General features: G+C 47.6%; 1 protein-coding gene across 6 annotated transcripts in view; it reads right to left on the reverse strand.

The window, feature by feature from the left end:
- Positions 1-21,690, reverse strand: part of LOC142001463 (neurotrimin) — a 709,680-nt gene that overhangs the window by 35,336 nt on the left and 652,654 nt on the right. For all 6 annotated transcript variants that reach the window (XM_074976709.1, XM_074976711.1, XM_074976712.1 and 3 more), the window contains 2 exons: positions 1,615-1,749; positions 75-195 (listed from right to left, as the gene is read on the reverse strand). In XM_074976709.1, coding sequence (XP_074832810.1) covers positions 75-195; positions 1,615-1,749 — 256 coding nt within the window. The remainder of the gene's footprint in view (positions 1-74; positions 196-1,614; positions 1,750-21,690) is intronic.

Below are 21,690 nucleotides of genomic sequence, written 5' to 3' on the forward strand. Positions count from 1 at the left end.
TTCAAGGCATCTCTGGCTGCTGTCATGGATTCTGGGTGTCCCCCTTGGCCCTCAGCCCTCTCTGCCACACTTACCTTTTGTCGTCTTTGTACCACTGGAATTCTGCAGCGGGGACAGCAGAGGCTTCGCACTGAAGAATGCCCTTCTGCCCCACAGGCACCCCGGTGCTCTTGGCGTCCGAGATGTACGGTGGGTCTGTGGGAACAGGAGGGCAGGAGGGTTTCTCCCGGTGGCTTCAGAAAACCTTTCCTCTTCCTTCGTCCTGCAAGCCTTTCTTCCCTCCCTTCCCACCTCATGAGATGAACCAGAGTAATCAGCTAGAGGGACAATGTCCCTCTGCCAGCTGCCCTCCCCAGGCCAACAGGAAGCCTGTTCCCCAAGCCAGCGCCTAGTTCCTGCCACTCAAGTGCTGTTTCACAGGCCAGCAAGGCACTTCCCTCCCAGTGTTCAGGCAGATGGGAAAGGCGTGACCCCAAACCTCATCCTATGTCCCTAGCCAGCATGGAGCCTTCTGTCTGTCTTCCACAGTTCCCAGCAGCACATGCTTCTGGCACTCTCCACCTCTACCAGTTGTTTTCCTTTGGGGGGGGTGCCTGTGACTTTGTGTGTGTGTGTGTGCGAGCAAGCCCATGTGTCTTGATGTGAGTGAGTGCACTTGCCCATGCTGGTGAGCACATACGCATATTTGTCCGTGCATGAGTGTGAGTGAATGCATGCCTAAACACTTGTATATGTGCATGTGCTTTTTGAGCACCACTGCGCCTGTGTTATCTGCAGTGTATGCACATGGAAGTGCACATCGGTTGGGTCTGTATTTGTGTGTGTCTGAATGCACACATTGTCGGGTGCCAAGAGGGCTGAGTTTTCTTCACCCACTCTCTGAGCAGCAACATTTCTGCTCATTTATTTGTTTTTCAATTCCCATTTGCTGCTCACTTCCCGCTTCCCATCTCCCCCGAGAATATCCACACAGCATCTCACCACAGGTTGCGAGAGCCCTGTGCACTCTGGAGCCAGGGAGGTGGGGAAGCGGGAAAAAAAGGAACTCAAAAGCTAACTACTGTGCAAAAAAACATCTGCTAAGAGAACAGATGCTCCTCCGCCGGGCCCACCCTGCGTATGTCCCCAGCTCCCTGCAAAGGCACATCCTGCCCAGAGCAGCTTCATGCAAAGATATCCCCAGCTCCCTGCAGAGAGATGCCCTATGTAACCCTCCCCCTGCAACTTTATGCACTGATACCCCCAGCAGCCTGCATGGGCACCTCCAGGCCAGTCCTCCATGCAAACACCCAACCCCTCATGCATGAACACACCCAGCCCTTCCCTCTCCCTTTCTTCTGCCAGCCCCTGGCTCTCACCGCTTCCCACCCGCCAGCCACTTGCAGACACTCCACGTCCACCCCACTCACATGCACACATCCTGCCCAGTCCCTGCACAGACCCAGACCATGTGCCTTCTCTTTGGGCAATGGCAATACCGTCTGCATGGGAGGGGACAACGCTCTCTTTCCCGCCCCGTGGCTTTGGATGGAGGTTCTCCTCCCTTTGCCAGCCCTCCTGTCTCTGAAGGGTCCGATGTGCTGCAGCCACCAGCTAGCACCTGAGGGTACTTACAGTTCACGGTGACTTTCACTCTCCGGATGACAGGAGCTGCCACGTCGTTGGACGCGGTGCACTCGTACTCGCCCGACTGCTCCCTGGTGATTCCCGTGATCTCCAGGTACTCGTCTTCACTCACGAACCCCACTGCTGCAAGGGCCAGGAAGAGAAGAAAACTCAGGCTAGGGAGCAGCACCACAGCTGGATTAACAGTTCCACATATTGGAAGGCAAGTGGCCCTGCAGCCACTCTACCTACTTACATGCCAGTGGGGTTCCCCCTGCTCCCAGACCCTCTTCACCCCTTTCTCTGGTCTGGTGCAAGAGAGACACTCATGTACTATGGCCACGAAGTAATAAGGAACTGTAGATCCAGGTTTAGCAGGTGCCTAGCATCCCATGTGCAGAAGATACTTCCCACCCCGGCAGCATTGAGCCTGTTCACATACCCCTCTGCATGGGGACATCTCTTCTGTGTCAGGAGTGGAAATTCATTCATCAGGCACAATGGACATGACCGATTCTCTCCTGCTGTAGCAAGGCCTCTGGATTTCCATCCTAACATGTTCACCCTCTGAGAGCACTCAGGTATCCATTGCACATGGGATTCTTTGCCTTGGTTCTATACGGGGGAGCTGTGGATACAAGCTCCCCTTGGGTTCAGCTAACCAGGCGCCTCATCAAACCACAGAGATCCTTCCAATGTGTCTGAACACCAGGCTGACATCTCCATAACTAAACACTCATGCCAGAAGGAGCCCGAGCCAACCAATTCCCCTTCTATATTCAGCTGGGCACCGATACAATCTGACAACTCAAAAGCACCTTCCCTTCCCAGAGGGTCACAACACATATTCAGCTCTCAGTTCACGCAGCACAGAAACACTTTCCCCTCTGGTGTGAAATGTAGCAGCTGTCTCACAAGAGCTGGGGCACACCATAAACCATTGGCTCTGGTGGTGGGAGCAAAGGCACAAAGATCGCAATCACTCACATTGGGGTTTGTCCCTAGACAAAGGGCCTGAGTTTCCCTTCATTCACAGGAAAGTGCTGATGCATCTTTATATACAACCAAGATCAGATTTCCCAGTGAGCTCAGTGCTTCAAATGGTACCCAATGGCCTGAGTTCTTTTGAAGATGTAACCTCAGGGGCACCGTGCTCTCTGGAGGGCTTTGGTTTGATACAGTCCTTGCTACCATGCCAGGTGATCCACATGGCCAGTGGAACTGGAGGTATTCCCTGTGGGAACTCGTATCCAGGGGGCACCCTACAAAAACCAAGGAATGCAGCGAGTTAGGCTAGAAGGAATGTAGGGGCAGAGCAGTGCCCAGAGTTTAATAAACTCGACTTCTTCAATAGTGTCAGAGCAGTCCGTTCTCTGCAGCACTGCTGCCTGAGCCACAGGGCTTGGTCTGAAGACCCCTCAGGCCTGGATTCTGCAGACAGACATCTGACCCTGCAATGGACCCACTGGAGGGAGTTTGAGCAGTACACAGACCTGGCCATGCTGAGGGATGACAACAGTGGGGGAGTAAAACTGTTACGTTACCTCACTGGGAAAGAAGGTCTGTAGAGTCTGACGCTCGGCACTGACCCAGCCTCACAGCAATCCTAGGTGCCTCAAAGAGCTATTCTTCCCCAAAGCACAATGACATGGTGGATCAACACAAGTTTTTCCTCCAGAGACCAAGCCACAGGGGAGAGGCTAGACCCCGATATTAGTGAGCGTGGAGCCTGCAGCTGCCGTATGTAACTGCCAGTTAGGGCCCAGCTGAGGGGTGTATAAACGAGGGCTCCAGCACAGCAGAAAGAAGACTGTTGCTCCAGCTGCCAGGGAAGCCAGAGGTTTCCTAACACAGAGCAGGGCTGGGGGAGCTCTGGCCAGGCAATCCCCAGGCTGCAGGGCCCGAGACAAGGCTTGTACTAGGGCTGCAGGGAGGGAGACGGGGGGAGAAGGCAGCAGGTCCACAAACACCCCTGCCAATGAAGAGTGGCCATTCCAGACTGCAGTTTGCCCAGAGGTGAGAGGCTAGATGATGACTGGCAGGGGGTCACTGAGGCAAAGTGGGTACCGGGGCTTGGGGTGCCCTGGGAGGACCCCAGTGTGTGGGTCACTGGGGCAGGGCAGGAGCCTGAGGGAGGGCACTGTGATGTGGGGGGGACACAGGTGATGACAGAGGTGGTGAAGAACAAGCAGATAATATCGGAAAGGACACTGGCCAGAAGAGAGCGCTCCGGAGCCTGGAATTGCTGATTCCCCAAGTAACCAGCAGGAGGTGCCGTGACGGTGAATGACGCCCAGTTACAGATGGCATCACAAGGAACATGGCAAGTTGGACACTTCTAGCAGTGTGTGCAAGAGCAGAAGTTCTCAAAAAGATGCACTCAGACACGGACAAGCCGGGGAGAGCCCAGCAGACAGCAGGGATGACATCAGCACTCCTGCCTTGAGTCTGAGCACATACCAGGTTCAGGCCTCTGACCGTATCAGCCTCAGCATAAGCAACAGGGTTAACTGGGGAATGCCCTTTGCCATTTCAGTTGGATAGCAGGGCCTCCTGTAACGTGATTGGAAAATCATTGGAAAGCTGACATGAAACCCATCTTCAGAGAGTAATTATCAATGGTTTACAGACAAGCTGGAAGGACAAATCGACCCAGACCCTGCTGGGAGCTGTCTTGGGTCCACTTCTATTCAATAACTTTATACAGGATTTGGATAATAGCATGAACAGTAAAGTTATATTGTCTGTGGATGATACCAAGCTCAGAGAGGTTACAAGAAATTTGGAGGACAGGATTAAAATTCAAAATCAGCTCAGCAATCTGGAGCAACAGTCTGAAATAAACAGGATGGGAGTCAACAAGGGCCAATGCAAAGCACTACACTAAGGAAAGAACAATCAATTGAATGGACACAAACCATTGCCTTGGAAGGAATATTGCAGAAAAGGATCTGGGGGCTATTGTGGGTCACAAACTAAATATGCACCAGGCATGTAAACTATTACCAAAAAAAGCAACATCATGCTGAGATCTATCAGTGGCAGCATTTGCGAAAAAGACACGAGAAATGGTTTTTTCCATTTCACTCAGCACTTATAAGCAATGCTGCCTCTAATTTTTCCATCCATGCGCTGAATAAATTTTGTTATGTGCACCGAGGCATGTACAGATGTGCACCACCAGTTCAGACATGTGCTGCCTGGTGTTGGCAGCTGTGGGAGCTCTGCTAATCAGCTGGGCAGCAGGTGAATCTCTCTTGGGTGGCTGCCCAAATGCTCAACTTTCAGGGAACACTTTTTATAAGGCCTCACCCAGAGTTCTGTGTCCAGTTCTGCACATCATATTTCGAGCAAAAAATGTGGACAGACTGGACAAAGCCCAGAGGAGAGCGACAAGAATGATTAAAGGTCTAGAAAACATGACTGCTGAGGAAAGATTGGTTTTGTTAGTCTGGAGAAGATAAGACTGAGGGAAATGACAGTAAGTCTTCAAGAAGGTAAGAAGTTGCTATAAAGAGAAGCATGATAGATGGTTCTCTTTATCCACGGAGGAAAGGACAAAAAGCAATGGGCTTCAATAGCAGTGGAACAGATTTAGTTACATGGGGATGTGGTGGAATCTCTGTCAGTACAGATACTTACAGGCAGGTTAGACAAACATGATCGGGATGGTGCTTGGTCCCACTGTGAGTGCAGGGGACAGCACGAGATGACCTCTTGAAGTCTTTTCCTGTCCTATCATTCTGTGACCTTATAATAACTAATCCAAAATATAACAGTCAGTTGCAACTCATGTTTCTGGTGGAAAGAGGTAAGCGCCGCAGACTACTCTTGGGCAAACATGACCATGCAAGCCTTGAGTTTGATCAGGTTCAGCCGCAAAGCAGAAGAGGGAGTCCCATGGGCAAGGCAGACAATTTAAAAGAAAATAAACAAAAACAAATGGGGAGGTTCTCAAAGGCAACAGCTGCCTTGGCAGAAAGGTGCAACTAAAACTAGGCTCTGCAGTGGAATCTGTGTGCTTACCATGAAACAAAATCACCATGGCACTAGATTAATCCAGTTTATACATTGCAGAGCGGAAGTCTGAGAGCATGTGTAGAGGCTGGTACTACAGGGTTAAGCAGCATGGTGGTGGTAAAGAAATCATCAGGCAAATTATGCATCTGCGTAGACCCAAAGCCACTCAACTGAGTATTGAAAATATGCCACTATTCACTGCCCACTGTTGATAACAACCTTCCAGAACTTCCCAAAGCCAGGTTCTTTTATGGTCTGTGATGTGAGGAACAGGTTTTGGCACATAAGCCTGCATAAAGAGTCTAGTATGCAGACAGTGTTTGCAACACCATTTGGTTGCCACAGATGGCTGCGCATGCTGGTGGGCATAAGCCCAGCACCAGAGGTGTTCCAGAGAAAACTAACCCATGTGCTGGAAGGTGGAAGTAATTGCAGAAGATATCCTTATTGTGGGTGAAGGGAGCAGTGATACAGGAGCTGAATAAGATAGGAGCAGAAAACTATAAGCTTTTCTATAGTGACGGAAGGAAAAGACCTTAAAACTCAACTGGGAAATGAGGTGGCCTCTACTGGACATTTGCTCACAGCAGAGGGACTGGAAATAGATCCCAAAATCTGACTGCAGTCAGAGACATGCCAGCTGTAGCGGCTATGACAAGGGTTTAGCTCTTCATAGGAATGATAATTTTTCTGACCAAGTTCTGTCCACCCTGGCTGCAGTAGCCAAAACCATGTATCAGCTCACATGGCTGGATGATGACTGGAAGTGGATGGGTCCCCAACAGCAAGCATTTGGCACTGTGAAACTAAGAATAACAGAATAATAATAATAATAACCATCTCTTGAGTAGCTACCAGCCAGGAAAGCAACTGAGGTGCGTCAGAGAAAGGACTGGATGGAGCTCTTCTGCAGAAGCAGCTGGTCACTCGTTCTGGCAGAACTCCCATCAGAGGCTGAACAGGCGTGTGCCCAAAGTGAAAAACAAGCTTCTGGCAGAGGTACCGGGAGCAGAGTGACTCCATCCCAGTAATAGTGCAATCAGAGCTGAAACCCCTATAGGTTATCACAACAAAGCTCCTTCCCCGCACTCCAAAGAGATGGCAGTGCACGCTGATGGCCTCCAACACGACCAGGCAGAGATCAGATGTTGACTTGGGTGATTACTAGCGTTGAGTGACCCCCTGTGTAGGGCACATATATCCTGCACCAACAAGATGGGGAAACAGGGGCCAGCCCCACCCCCCATTCTATTGGCATGTTGCGCTAGCTCCCAGTTCCAACAGTGAAACAGATGGACTTCAGTGTGGAAAAGGACACCAAACCACAGGCCGGCAAGAGAGTGAGCTAGCAGGGTGGCCAAGAGACAGCAACTAAAAATCAGGAGGAGCAGAACCATTCTGGAAATGCAATATCTTATTCTGAAGGCAGAGAGCTGTTGCTCCTGTGTAACCCACACAGCTAGGTGTAGTTCACTGTCCCATGTAGTGGCACCTAGAGCATGTCACAGAGAAAGAATGTGTCTCCTCTGCAGCCTAAGCTGAGCAGCATGTGGTTTTTAGCTCAAACTGTAGACGCACCTGCACTGAGCTCCAGAAGTCCCAGGTCTGAGTCTGCCTGTGGGCGGTTACACATGCAAAGGATGCATACCTCATAGCTGGGAATTGACAGCTGTCTCAAGCATGTCTATGGGCCTGGAATGAATATTCAACTCTGTTCCTTGATGGACAAGTGTGACACCCAAGGCACCGTCAAACACCATGCTGCTGTATTGGCTTTGGGTCTAGCTGAGAAGTATCCTCTACTGACTAGCAAACAGGACTTCCTGCAATGGTCCTCACAGGTCTCCCAAACCTCCAAAGCATCTTAGCCAGGAGTTGGGAGCACAGCCCAACCTGGCTCTTGACACTGGCTGTGCCCCTACCCTGTTTACAAAAAATAAACCTGTGCTGTTCATACTGTGGTTCCATTGGTGCAATTTGTCTGCCTGGTTTCACAAGTACAAGTGTGTTTGACCTTGAAAGAAGGCAGCAATGAAGAAAAAAAAAAAAGAAGCAGTTTTTTTTCAACAGCCCCTGAACTTGGAGCGAGTGGGATTTTTGTATTTATTTCTTTGAAATCTCTCTATCGCCTTTATCAGATCTCCTGCAGCCAGGCTGCTATAATTACTGTGCAAAGCATCTCTGAGACCAGTGTCACACTTAATATTCCTATTAATTTTAAACGGTAGTCCTTGGTACATATGTGTGGCAATTGGTGTCATATTTTAATTAGGCTTGCCCTACACCATCTGAAATTAATAATAGCTCGAATTACCAGTGTAATTTATAAATTAACATTGCTGCAGCATTAGGAAATAAATTAGCTCTGGACAGCTGTTTCTGGGATTGAGTGCCAATTGGGAGGGGAACACTCACCGGGCCCTGGGGGAGATGGTGTACGGGGTGGCTGGATCTGGGGAGAGGAGAGGACACCGAGTCCTGCAGCTCTCCTGCCTCTCCTCTCGCCCTAGGCGATGTGGCTTGGAGAAGCTCCTTTCTGTGTTAATGATGATGTATGTATGGGGCGGGGGGGAGGGGAGGATTTGCCATCCAAATGAGTTATGGGTTGAGGTGGGTGGCTGGTCACATCTCATGCATGATTACTTGTGTGAATATGGAAAATATGCACATTATGCTCTCTCTCTCTCTCACATACACACACATATCCCTTATCTATCCATGTCTTGCAGGCAACCATATGAGTGCGCACCGCTGCAGCATCTGAGCCGCGAACACGATCATGTGTATTGACCTAGCAGTGCTCAGAAGGTTGGGCATCTCCCTCTCTCGCTCACCCCCCCCCCATGACCCAGTCATTATAGTATAAGGCACCAAAATGCACTCACGAGTCTCTATAGACACTTGCGCATGTGCAAACTCAGGCTGTGTTTACACCTCAGTATCCTGAAATAGCAACTCTGCATCTATGAAACGCGCCTGGTATTTCAAAATATTTTTTGAAACACCGGGCACGCTACTTCAGCATCCCTCTACCCCTCGTTGGAGGAGGAGTAAGGGGTGCCTTGAAACAGAGCAGTATTTTGACATTTGACACTGTGTAGCCGAACTAGCTTATTTCAAAATTAACTCGATATAGGATACACAACTTGCGAAGTGCAAATCATCGAGCTTATTTAGAGTTAAGGGCGCAGTAGCCTCACGTCCTAAGGCAAGCACACGTTTGAAGGCATGTGATCACTGCATTAGAACAGCTTCACTCGCATGTATGGGGGGAGTTATTATGTGACATGCTCACTGTCTGGCTCAGTGGGGCTGGTAGCAATCTTCCCAGCATTTTCCTAGCATCTGTAACTTGCCTGGGGACAGAGGACTGTGAGCTGACGTGGAGAGGAAACCGCTTCCACTTCCCTCAAAAAGGGATCATGGGATGTCCAGCCCCTCTTCTTCCCCATTTCCCTCATTGCAGAGACTCCTGGAGCTGAGCTGTGCTCCATGCAAGAACCCCCTCCCGCAAACGTGTTTGCCCTCCTGTACAGCAGAAACAAAGCAAATTCACCACCAGAGGGTCCTCAGCGTCTTCCCCTGACCTGCAGGAGAGTGCAGGGTCTGTCTCCTTTATGCACACACGTGTAAACACACAGAAGGAACACTGACAGCGTCACACCCATATGTACTGCCTCTCTTCATAGGATTCTTTAAAGAGCTCATTTGCCCCCAAGTGTTTCTGTGACATGGGTTGCATGCAGGGCAGGGACATATGGCCTTGGCTTTGATTTCCACCAACATCCCTTGTCCTTCTCCCTTGCCTCCCAGACCCCCCAATATGTATCTCCTATAACAGTCATGCACATGAATCCCCACCCCAAAGTGCAGCTCAGGCCCCACCCCAGAATTTAGAAAAGAGGTGAAACTGATGCATCTTTATGTTATCTTGCTACTGTGATGCATTGTTAACATCCATGCGCTTCCTCTCTCCAAAGCTGAAATCCCCATCCGACTGGTTTACTGCTAAAACGGCTGAGCTCATCAGCAGCCGGCACAACCCAAGGGCAAGAACTGAAGGCATTACCCCCAAATCAATACCTTTTGGAGACATAAAAATTACACTCATATAGTGCAGGAGTTGCACAGTAACATGTACTGCAAAAAGGGGTCTCCCTTTTACGGCTGACCTGGAATTGGCTTCTCGGTAGCACAGCGTTGCCTGTTGATAAAGGGAGGACACAGCCGGTGGCCTTCAGATACTGCATGTGCACATTTCCCTCTAGTTTCTGCAAAGCGAAGATAATGAACCGCTTCCTAATTAACAAAAGACCTTTCTCTGAGTGCACAGAAGCAGCTTAGTGAGCAGTGTACCTAGTTGGATCTCTTGCCAAAAGAATTAGCTATTGGAGCGCAGGGAGCCACCGAGCAAGCATGCGGTTTGAGCCTATTCTAAGTGGGCTTTCATGTATTTCCTTGGCGTGCAACAGCCTTTGATAAATTAATGGTTGGGATCAGCCAGCCACCCACAAAAACCAGGGAAAGGTCAGAGGCTCCCAAGTCCTTCCTTCTGTATGTTGGAAGTGCAGAAGTTGGAGATAAAGGCATGATGATAAATCTACAGAGGGGTGAACCACAAAGGGCATGGAGATCCAAGCCACTTGGGATGGGTACAAACAAGAGCTGATCCTTATCCAAATAGTTCAGGAATCTAGAACCTGCAAAGGTAGGCAAGTAATCCAGTAAAGGACTGAAATACAGTTCTTGCACTGTATTCCAGCACTTGCTTTCGTACTTGCAGAGACTGCAGGACCTGGCTTCATGTGTCTATCTTCTGCACTGGGATCAGAAACTCCAGCACAGGTGCCAAGAGTAGCACGAGACAATTTTCATTGGCACTCAGGGCAGAAGCTCAGCTACACCCTTCCTCCCCGTACAGCCGGGAGCTTGCTCAGAGCCTGTGGATTAACAAAAGACCAGCTAATACTACAAACCACCAGCTCAATGAGAAATCTCTGCATCTTTATTTACTAGTGAAGATGTTGTAAGTACGACAATTAGTGACTTTAAAAAGTCTCACCAGCACTTGGACCACACAGAGGTCAAAAGGTCCAATTCCAGCCTGCCACCTCGGAAAGGTTGCCGACCCCTGTGCTATATGCTATGTACGCAGTGAGAGGAAGTCCACACCCCAGAAAGCAGACAATCCATATGGACCAGAGAAAGGAAATGCAGGAGTAGGATTAGAGGTACAGACAAGGTCACACAGCCAGGAACAGATCTCAAGTTTCCTGAGTCCAGCCATCTATCCATGAGACCAGACTGCTGCTCATCCTGCTATCTATTATTGGTTACCCACAATATTAACAACACTGGAATTATTAAGGCATTGGGGACCTCTAATTTGCTTTCCAATACCTATGTTCTTCTGTCAATGCACTGATCTTTATTTGGCTTAAAACAATTAACCTAGAAGGGTCAGTGGCTCTCGATGTTCATGGTCAGTTTCCCATGGATTAGCCCCTTGCTGTTGTGCTTGGGTTCCCAACATAGCAGAGAGGCAATTTGCTCCAACGCCCCTACTGTTTTGCATTAATGAGGAAAAACATCGTGAGATTGTTTCTGTGCACATTGGACCCCATACTCTCCATCTTGCCCCTGCATCAGCAGGCAGCGCCCGTGCCAAGTTCAAAACAGCGCCTTTCCGAACTGGCATCATTACACAGTCACTCTGTGTTAAGGACAACACAAGGTGCACTGTAGGAGGTATCTGAGCTGTTAGGTCCCCGCTCCCCACACTTTTTATTTATCTTTTTAAGTATACAAATCTTAAGCTTTGACTTTAAGTTCCCCTTCCTGTGCAATACCATGGGTGATTCATTGCAGGCACTGCAACTAGGCAGTAAATAGACTGAAAAATAAAACCTTTCTCCTCTCTCTCTCTATTCACTTTATTAAAAAAAGGCTGAGAAACACTGGTTTAGAAGGTGTCTACATCTCTCTCTCTCTCTCTCGCACACACACACACCCAGAGTACCCTTCTAAAAATTACAAGTATCCTCAGACTTCTCTCATGCACCCCTAAGGATATGCACACCTCCAGTGGAGAAACATGGTCCTAAAGTAATCTGAAGTCTTGAAATAATGCCATTCAGTCTTTCCAGATCACTGTACTCTTTTCAGGAGTCAGATTAATTTTGCATACCACCAAGTTACACATAAGTTAAAAACTATTTACTCACAAAATCCTGCAAAAATCTTACAGAAGACTACTACTGAAAATGTGCTGACTTTCTACCATCTTATTATCAAGTAAATGAATTGGAATACAAATAACATACTTACATTTTAGTGTAAGGCACAAGAAGCAGGAGAAACAAGTCATTGTCTGAAAGAACTTTTAGACTACTGATTTCACCAGCATTTTTTATGCAGTCTGTTGTAAAATTAGGCAAATATCTAGATGAGTTGATGTATCCCCTGGAAGACCTCAGCATACCCCCAAGGGTACAGGTGCCCCTGGTTGAGAAATGCTGTCCTAAACCACAATACTTAATCGGTTTCCTTTTTTAACACCTCAAGCCACAAGCACATAGGAGGCCTTTTCAAACAGTAACCCATCACTGGGTTTGGAGTTTTAAGAGGGTTTTGATGGACAGAGGAGCAGTGAATGAAGGCTTTGCCTGCACTTGAAGCAATGAAGCACTGTCGCACCAGCACTTTAAAATGACAGGGTGGTCATGGCACCAGTGCTTTAAGAAAACCAACTCTACAAGGAGCGTGGGAACCTGTCTACACTCCTTTCAGCACAGTCACTTCCCAATGTAGAGAATCCCAAAGTCATAAACTACAAAGCCCGTAGTCCCCGAAACCTGATGAGATCATTTAAAACAAGTGTGGTATAAAATAAATCAGTATTCTTCTTCCAAACTGAAAATTCATTTCCCTGGCCTCCCTCTTCCCCCAATAAAAGGGGCTTTAATGGCTCCTTTGATGTAGCATCCCCTGCTGGATAACACCAGCCAATACATCTGTCTAAAGAGAAAGGCACAGATTGTGAATAATTGCTAATGCACTCTGCTCTGTGGCCTCTGCATTTTTGCCTATTTATAATGGGAAGTCTTGTTGATATCTGGACAAATCTCATTCATTAGTGACTGCCAGGAACGGAGAAACAAATAGACTGGACCCGGGGAGCAGAGCTGGGGTTAAGCAAATGCAATCTGTAAGCACAGACTATGCTGTAAGTAAGAAACAACAGAATGCTCATGTAAATTTCAGCTGCTGAAGTCTCACAGAGCCATTAGAGATGGAATGCACAATTATTTACACAGAGAGTGGCGCAGGCTGGAGTGAAAGTTGGCATGAGTACCTCTTCAGGTAAACATCACCCCTGCGGAGAGATCCAGCACAGCTGTGTGCATGGCTTACATCCTGCCCACGCCCTGTTTTGGGAGCTCAAGTGATGCTCAAGGCAGAGATCTCCTAGGGTACGTCAACACAGCAAAGTTATTTCAAAATAATGGCCATTTGCAAGCGTCTACATGATGCAATGGATATTTCAAAATTATTCGCTCAGCCCCACCCCACCTCCCCCATGCAGCTGGGAGCTTGCTCAAAGCCATGCAGCCTGTGGATTAACAAAAGACCCCCTGATACTACCAACCACCCCCTAAATGGTAAAGCTTTGCATCTTTATTTATTTATTAATGAAGCTGTTGTAAGTAGTGCACGTTGGATCCCCTACTCTCCTTTAAAAAGGATCACTGGCACTCACAGAGGCCCAATTTTGGCACTCGCCTCTGAAAGGTTGCTGACCCCTCTTCTAGTCCATCAGCTTTCTGCTGTGTATTTCAGGGAAGCTGGAGCAGTGCAGTGGCCAATCAGGCCTTTTATGCACAGATGCCGAAGGCCACCTCTACAAATGTGCCGAGTGAGAAAGGGACGGAGGGCCAGCTTATGGGAGAGATCTAGGGCTGTTCAGATGTTCTCCTCCCCATCCGATGTCTCTGTGAAATGAGTCAGTGCATTCCAACTCAGTTCTCAGTGGGCACAGGTCTGCTGCAAAACCCAGCCACACAGTGGGCACCTTTGCTGGCCATTTGCAGGCCACTTACGGATGCATTAACAGCCTTGCCTGAGGCACCTAGGACTGCAATAGGAGGGGGCGCTGCAGGGGACATGCTTGGTTCATCAGCAGAGCTGAAAGAGGCGCTGGCCGAGACAAGTGCTTCTGTTCTGTGGCTCTGAGACGTTCCAGAGCATTCATCCACCCTGCCATTTTCTTTCAAATCAATGAGTTAAAAGTCTAATGGACAACTCCCTGCATGTTGCTTCCAGGGTATGAGATTTAATGGGGTGTGGGACACCTCCCTTTGCAACAGCTTTGATACACAAGATCTGGGTGAGGCTGACTGGCAGGGCAGTGGGAGGTTCTCTGCATACCCACCTTATAGCTTCCGAAACCAGCACTTGCCTCTCCTGGTGTTCACTCTCCTGTCTCATCGGGTAGGGAGTGGGCAAGATAGGGACAGTCTGTTCATCTGAAATAGCCATTTCCTGGTAGAAGCTTTGAGAGTTCCCTCCCCTCATTGCCAGCCTGCTTCCTTTCCTCCTCGATGAACCCACTTTGCTCACTTTTAAAAGATGTCTCCGCTTGAGCACATTTAGGAGCTGAAACATTACAGGAATTAATATTAAGCTCTCTGGTCTCCTTGGGATCCAGAAAGCAGGAACAGCTGGCACTGATTATTTATTATTATTATTATTGTTAATAATAAAGACATAACACAGGCCAGAAAACTGAGCCATTAAGAACTAGGTTACTGCAAATACTTATCCCCATCCAACAGCTAAGTGCACACAAGATTCTTGCTTTAACTAGTGTCATGAGCCACATTTTGCTCCCTTCTGTGCTGGCGCATGTTGGAGGATCTCAAGACAAGCTCTGAAGTTTGGTCAGAAATCTGCCATTATTTCTCATATAGCAGAGCAATAATGTTAGGGGACAACATTTCATGAGTTGAGTAGAGGACTTTTCAGTCAGACTTTCTTTCATGACACACGTAAATCTATCTACCCATTCATCCACCTCCCCACACCTACTTACCCAGCTACCCAACCATCCTGATCCACTCCCAGCGATGTCCAACCCTCATCACCAGTGTTTGAGTAACTTTCAGTCATGATTGGGTTTTAGTCACTGACCATAAGCAGACCAGGGTGGAGGTAGTTTACTGTCAGCTGCTGTTGATTCCCCACCTTGTGCTCATCTTTTGCACTGTGCAAAGGGAGGTGTTCCATGTCCCACTAAGTCTCGTGCCCCAGAAGCAACATTCAGGGACCTGTCCATGAGATTTTAACTCATTCATTTGAAAGAAAATGGCAGGGTGACTGCTCTGGAATGTCTCAGGGTCACAGAGGAGAAGCACTTGCCTTGGCCAGCACCTCTCTCAGCTCTGCCAATGAGCTGCACTCTGCCTTCAGCATCCTCCTGCTATCACAGTCCTAGGTATCTCATGCATGGCTGTTAATGGATCCTAAAGTCCTCTGCTGTGCCAGCACCAGGGCTCCTCATTGTGCTACCATATCACAGGCCTGATGGGCACAACTGGTCAATAACACTGCCAGGAATGCAGCTAAGACCTGCATCACCACTCCTGGCTCCTTCCTACAACTGTGCCCCCACACTGCCCCCTGGCTAGCTGCACCACACCTGCTACTGCCACTTCCAGGCTCCTGGTTTTTTCTTGTGATGTACACACAACTGCTCACTAGGATAGGACACCACTAAAAACACTGCACAAGTGACCAATCACTTACCTGAACCCTAGTGACTGGAGCGGAACAGCAGAAGCAAAAATCCATGATCATAGCCAGCCTGTGAAATTAACTGTCCAATGCCTAGGACGTGTATCTAAGTCACTGGCACATTCATGCCTATGGTTCTGTCCTTTCCTTCCAAGAGCTAATGGCCTGCACATAGCGACTCTGCAGGTAGTGGTGTCTATCCCACTGTATTCTGGAATGAGGGAGAGTCTTGTGAGTTGGCGACGCACCGTCAGCAGCTGGCAAGAGCAGTGCTGCCTCTGAGCAAGGAGATGATAACTTAGGCTGTCAGGCAGAGAAGCCAAGCAGAACACAAGTGGTTGCAATAGAGCAATTAGCAAGGAACCCAGGTAAATCAGCAGAAAGCTTGCACCTGCCTGCAGAGCCCCCTGCACACAGACATGTGCTTTCCTGCCCGCCTTGCTGTTCACGGACCGAGAGGTACTTCTGTATCCGCGAACACCCGCCACTATGCATGCGCATTTCCCTCCAGGAGACACGTGGTCCCATGCGTTGGGCATGAAAGTAGCCACCAGTGAATCTCAGTTTTGTTCCTGACTCTGCCACCGTGTGGCTTTGGCCAACCTTTGGCTAGCGCTGCTGTGCCTCAGTTTGCCCATCTATTGATTTGGGCTCATGATATTGACCTCCTTTGTAAATGGCGTTGAGGTCTAGGGATGAAAAGCACCAGAAGTGCGAAGTATGTTCACTCCACAAGCAAACAGTTATTTGCTTTTCTGTGGGCTCATCACCTTAGGGTCTAAGTCCAAGCACATTTATTCTGTTATGAAGAAGAGAAGTATTGGTGCTGATTTACAAACAGGGGACCTGAGGCATGGATTAAGTGAGCTGCCAAAGTTGACAGAATAAATGAGTGACAAAGGTGGGCACAGAACCAAATTCTCCGGTGCTCTCACTCTATGTCTTAATCAAAATGCCACACTTTCCTCTGGGCTTTATATAACCCTGTATGTACACACTGCCTACCTGTATACTACTAGCCCTGTCTGAAGTTGGGGAACAAGCCATTTGAGGGAGCAGGGTACAACACAATGAAACACGGAGCTGTCTTACAGAGTGAACGGAACCAAACCGCAGCTGAACCTTGCCCCTGAACACGATCCTAGGACACAGGACCTGCCTCCATCTATACTGCAAGGCTGAATTGCGCTAGGGACGGTTGTGTTTTATCCAGGGCCTGTGTTCTCTGCTGGTGTAGTCAGCAGAGATACACAGCAGACAGCCCCAACATTCCCAGAGCTGAGAACTAGGAACGAGAGCTCATAAGAGTGTTGGAGAAGACTGAAAGAGTGGGGAGAGGGGCAGGGACAGGGAAGATAACAAGAAATCCAGCCCATGTCCACAGTGGACATATGCGCTCACCTCTTATCAGCTGGTGGTTTGGGTGAAATGAGTGGGGCAGGTCTCAGCTTCCCCCACAATGCAGTGCGCTCCCTCCTCCCAAAACTCCACTGCCGTTGGCACCAATTGGCCCCATCTGGTGGCGGGTCTAGAAGGGAGGGCAAGATATCTGCAAAGGGCTGGAGCACAACAGCCCCTGTGGGGCAAGGCTGAGGTTCACCTACACCACGCCTATTAAAGGGCAGGGTGGTTGGTCTAGCCCCTTACAACAGTGCTCAGCTTCACCTTTGAAACAACACAGAGACCCAGAAATAATGAGTCACATCCTCACCCCAGCCCTGGCTCCTCCCCCTAAAGGGGCAGACCATGCTGGGCAACAGGGATTCTGGTGCTCGGCACCTCTGCAGACAGCAGAAGTTAAAGCAGCCTGGAAGCTACTTTATTTCCCACAGAGGGTGGAACCACTGTAGCCCTTCCTCTGGATCCTGCACTGAGTGTAGCTTCATCAGATTTGAGGGTCAGGAGCCAAAAAAGGGGTACAGAAGGGAAATGGGGGCAGGAAATAATAAACAAGCTGGGGGAAGGGAACAACGCAGGGTCTGGAAAAGTGACCAGATGGGTGCTCCATCACGCCAGGCCTGTGCTATTAACACTGCTCCTGAAACCCAGCAGAGCTTGTTAATAGCCCCAGTGTGTCAGGCAGGTTCTGGTGTTCTCTCTAGAGCCAGAGGAGAAGGACAGCAGAGCCGAGCCCGAAACAGAACAGTATAAATAACAGAGCGCTGTCTCTCCCGTGGTGCGCAGAGATAAGCCGCTGCAGGTACATCAGAGAGATTGCCATCTACAAGCCTGTGGGTGGTGCTTTGCATGGTAAGGACCCTGGCTCATCTGTCAGGGTCTGCAGTGGGGGAAGAGGGAACAGGACAACCTTCGAGTTGGCAGCTTGGCTGGGACAGGGGGACAAGGAGAGGAAGGAAGTGGGATCCCGGAGGAAGGGGATACACCAAGAGCAAAGGAAAAAAGGGGACATCTGTTCATGGGTCAGTGGCTGCAAAAATCAGGCTGCAGAGCAGGTGAAATCAGTGCAGAGAAAGCAATTTTCTCCCCCTTCGTCTTCTCTTTCTCCCCTCAACCCCTCCTTTTCATAACACAAGAACACTGGTGTCCAGACCAAGGACATGCTGTCTTGCTTGGCTCAACGCCCCATCCTGGTCTCTTGGAGTTCCCACCCAACTCCCCCTCCCTGCACATGGAAGTGTGCCCATTAAAGAAGCTGCCCTGACTTGAAAAGAAGGATGTCCCTGTGCCAGTTGCCTTGTACGTCTGTATATTCAGGAGCCCACTAAGAACGTTCTCCCACTCCAGATTGCTCCACTGTGTCTCCTGGCACCGAGAGAGAGAGGGAACACTGCACCTCTAGGAGGATGTGTTTGGCACAAGGGAATCTGGACTTCTGTTCGTATCTATGTGCATTGCAAGAGTGGCTAGGTGCCGCAGTCAAGATGAGACTCCTCTGGTGGGAGGTGTTCTAAATACACAGTCCCTCCAGTCCCTACCCCGATAGCTTCCACTTGGAATGGACCGGACAGATAAAGTCCAGAGAAAGGTACTGTTACCTCTTTTCTTTCAAACTGCTGGGGAACTGAGGATCAGGGACATTAAGTGGCTTGACCAAGGTTAAACAGTGTGTCTGTGGCCAAATCATAAATTGCCCCAAGACTTCGAATGCAGCATTTTAATTATAAGACGATTCTTCCTGTCCACCAGTGGCTTTGTAGGACTCTAACCTGGCTGCATTTTCATTCTGTGCCTCTCACTCTTGTAGCTCACCAGTCACTCTGAAGTACAGGAGTTGCAGACACCACAGTCCACAACATCCCATCTGATCACCGGTCTAACATTTGGTGCACAAGGCTATAATATGACTCTAAAATCTCCCCTAACTGCTTTCTCACTCTACCTTTCTCGTTTTAACCAAGGATTCCCACTCCTGACTTTAGTGATGCCTCTACTCATTGTGTTGTGAGCATGCACTGGTCTGTAATCTCCTGTGGTGCATGGTGTGTGCCTATGACACTAGAGAGACGTAGAATGCAATGGTCAACATGATGGGGACTTCTGTCTTCCTCCAAAAGAGAAGACAAATCCACTAATCAGCTGTGTGACCTTGGGTAAACCATTCACCCCTCTGTGCATCACTTTCCTTTTCTGCCCTTGGCCTACTTTGACCTCTGCCATGTGTATATGCACCACTACCATGATAGGGACCTCTTGGGAGCTGGGAACTTGTGGTTCTACTGTAACGTCATTAAATAATAGTACAGCCCTTTTTATCTTAAGATCTCAAGTGTTCTACAAGTATCAATCAATGCATTCTTTCAGTTTTATCCGCTCAGCAGGTCAGTCACGTTGTTCTTGTTTTATAAAAGGGGAAACTGAGGCACAGAGCATCAAAATGGCATGCCAGCATTCACCCGGTATCAGCAGCAGAGCTGGGCATACAGCCCAGGAGAAGCCCTGATTCCCAGCTCCACACCTGAGTCACAAGTCCCCGCAGCCGCTGCTCCTCACCTATCTTATTTATTTTCTCTGGCTCCAGAATCAGACAAGCTGTGGATCTGCTTGAAAATGAGAATATTTTATGGTGATAATTTTATTAAAATGTTTGCCACAATAGAAATATTGACATCTAGCTTCAATCAATAGCACAATTTATTGTCCTTCAAGGTGAACATTAAGCCAGCCCACCCATTGGTCAATATTTACCCCTAAGGACTATAAATCTTTATACTGACTTCAGCAGATGTTGACAGCAACTGATGCCAGATAAGTAAAAGTGAGGCACTTGAAACATTGCTTCTTTTGGAGGTGAAATAGTAACTAGTTAATTACAATCCTTATAGCATTTCGGAGCTATCAATTTATGGTTACTTCTGGCGATAAAAATTAAGATCTCAGGAATTTGTGGCTTAAGGTGACACTCTAAAGCTAAGAGCCATATATCTGAAAAGGCACTTTGACACTATTGTGATGGTTCCATTATAAATGTGTACAGTTAATAAAATAAACAATGATACGAATAACTAATTTTAAACACGTAGGGCCTGATTCATCCCTGTTCAGCACTGAGGTCATTTACACTAATACAAAATGCAACCCTGATTCAGTTTGCAGTGCAGTTGAAGCTCTGTTGGTCCTACGAGATTAATAGCTAATATCCTGATTCAGCAGCATTCTTAACTATTTCTGCACTGAAGAATGGCATTGAACAGGTTATAGAGAAATGGCAAAGAAGGAACTATCCCCTTCTTTTTTTTCTTTTTTTTTTTTTGGTGCTTATAGCTGGGAGCCAAAACCAATTTTCCCTTTTCACAAATATTTACAGAGGTCAAAATTATTTTCCTAACTCGAATCTGGACATATGTAAACAAACAAACAAACAAACAAACAAACATCTCAAATATATGTGGCAACTAAAAATAAAAACGTTATTTGTTTTGGCTCAATCTAAGCAGTTATTTCTGTTAAGCAGTTTCTTTTTTAACCTTTTAAAAAGCCCTGTAACTAGCTTTGATTTACAAATCAAAAACCTTTTTTGAACTGAAAATTGAAATTTTATATTTCAAAATATGAAAATGAAACATTTTGACAATTTCCAGACTTGTATTCTCAGTATTTTTTCAAGCTAGGAAATTCATTGTATCTGGCCCTGTTTTGTGAACATTTTTGTTTAAAATGAAATGACAGTTTTCACTGAACAACTTGAAAAATTCCTTATTGGCACTGTTTGTAATGCAATGAGTAGATTTTTGTACTGTTAAAAAGAAGCATTTTAAAAATCAGAGGGGTAGCTGTGTTAGTCTTTATCTTCAAAAACAAGAAGTCCTGTGGCACCTTATAGACTAAGAGATATTTTGAAGCATAAGGTTTCTTGAGCAAAGACCCGCTTCATCAGATTTTAAAAGTCAGTTACTTTTCAATATTTTTTTCTATTTTCTTTCTTTTTTCTTTTCACTCACTTTAGAAAATGAAACTAAACTCTTCAGTGTCACCTTTGTTTAACATCATTCTCACTCCTTGGTTCTTCTGCATTAGCTCATCATTGGTGCGTTTTAGGTCTAGATTATGAAGTAGGACTATTGAAAAGTAATACAAATTTTGAAGAATGAGTGAAGGAAAATAATTTTAAAACCAAATAAGTATATTAATGGAAATTTTCATAATATCCAGAAACTATTTTTAAAATCTATTTGGTAGAAAAAAAACCCAACCCTGTTTTAACAAATTTTTGAGAGTTTACTCTTCAAACGTCATTTTTCATGTTTTCATGCAAAGTAACATGTTCTTACATGTCTTCATGAATATGATTCCACTAGAAAGTGTATAGAGTCCTTGCTGTCTGCTTATGTTGCCAACATTCCTAGGTTTTAATACAACCCTCATCACAGTGGTATATCTGAATTTCTGAGGAAGCACCTGAGCTTTGCAACTGATAGCTCTCCTGCCCACTACTACATGTGTAATTCCAGCTGTATTTCTTGATCTTTCGGCACAAACAGCAGGGAAAGTCTGATATCTATCACTAGCTGCGTCTACGCGTGCACGCTACTTCGAAGTAGCGGCACCAACTTCAAAATAGCGCCCGACGCGTCTACACGTGTTGGGCGCTATTTCAAAGTTAACTTCGACGTTAGGCGGCGAGACGTCGAAGTCGCTAACCTCATGAGGAGATAGGAATAGCGCCCTACTTCGACGTTCAACGTCGAAGTAGGGACCGTGTAGACGATCTGCGTCCCGCAACGTCGAAATTGCTGGGTCCTCCATGGCGGCCATCAGCTGGGGGGTTGAGAGATGCTCTCTCTCCAGCCCCTGCGGGGCTCTATGGTCACCGTG

The sequence above is a fragment of the Carettochelys insculpta genome, chromosome 25, assembly GCF_033958435.1.
Source record: "Carettochelys insculpta isolate YL-2023 chromosome 25, ASM3395843v1, whole genome shotgun sequence".
In the NCBI taxonomy this organism is placed as follows: domain Eukaryota; kingdom Metazoa; phylum Chordata; order Testudines; family Carettochelyidae; genus Carettochelys; species Carettochelys insculpta.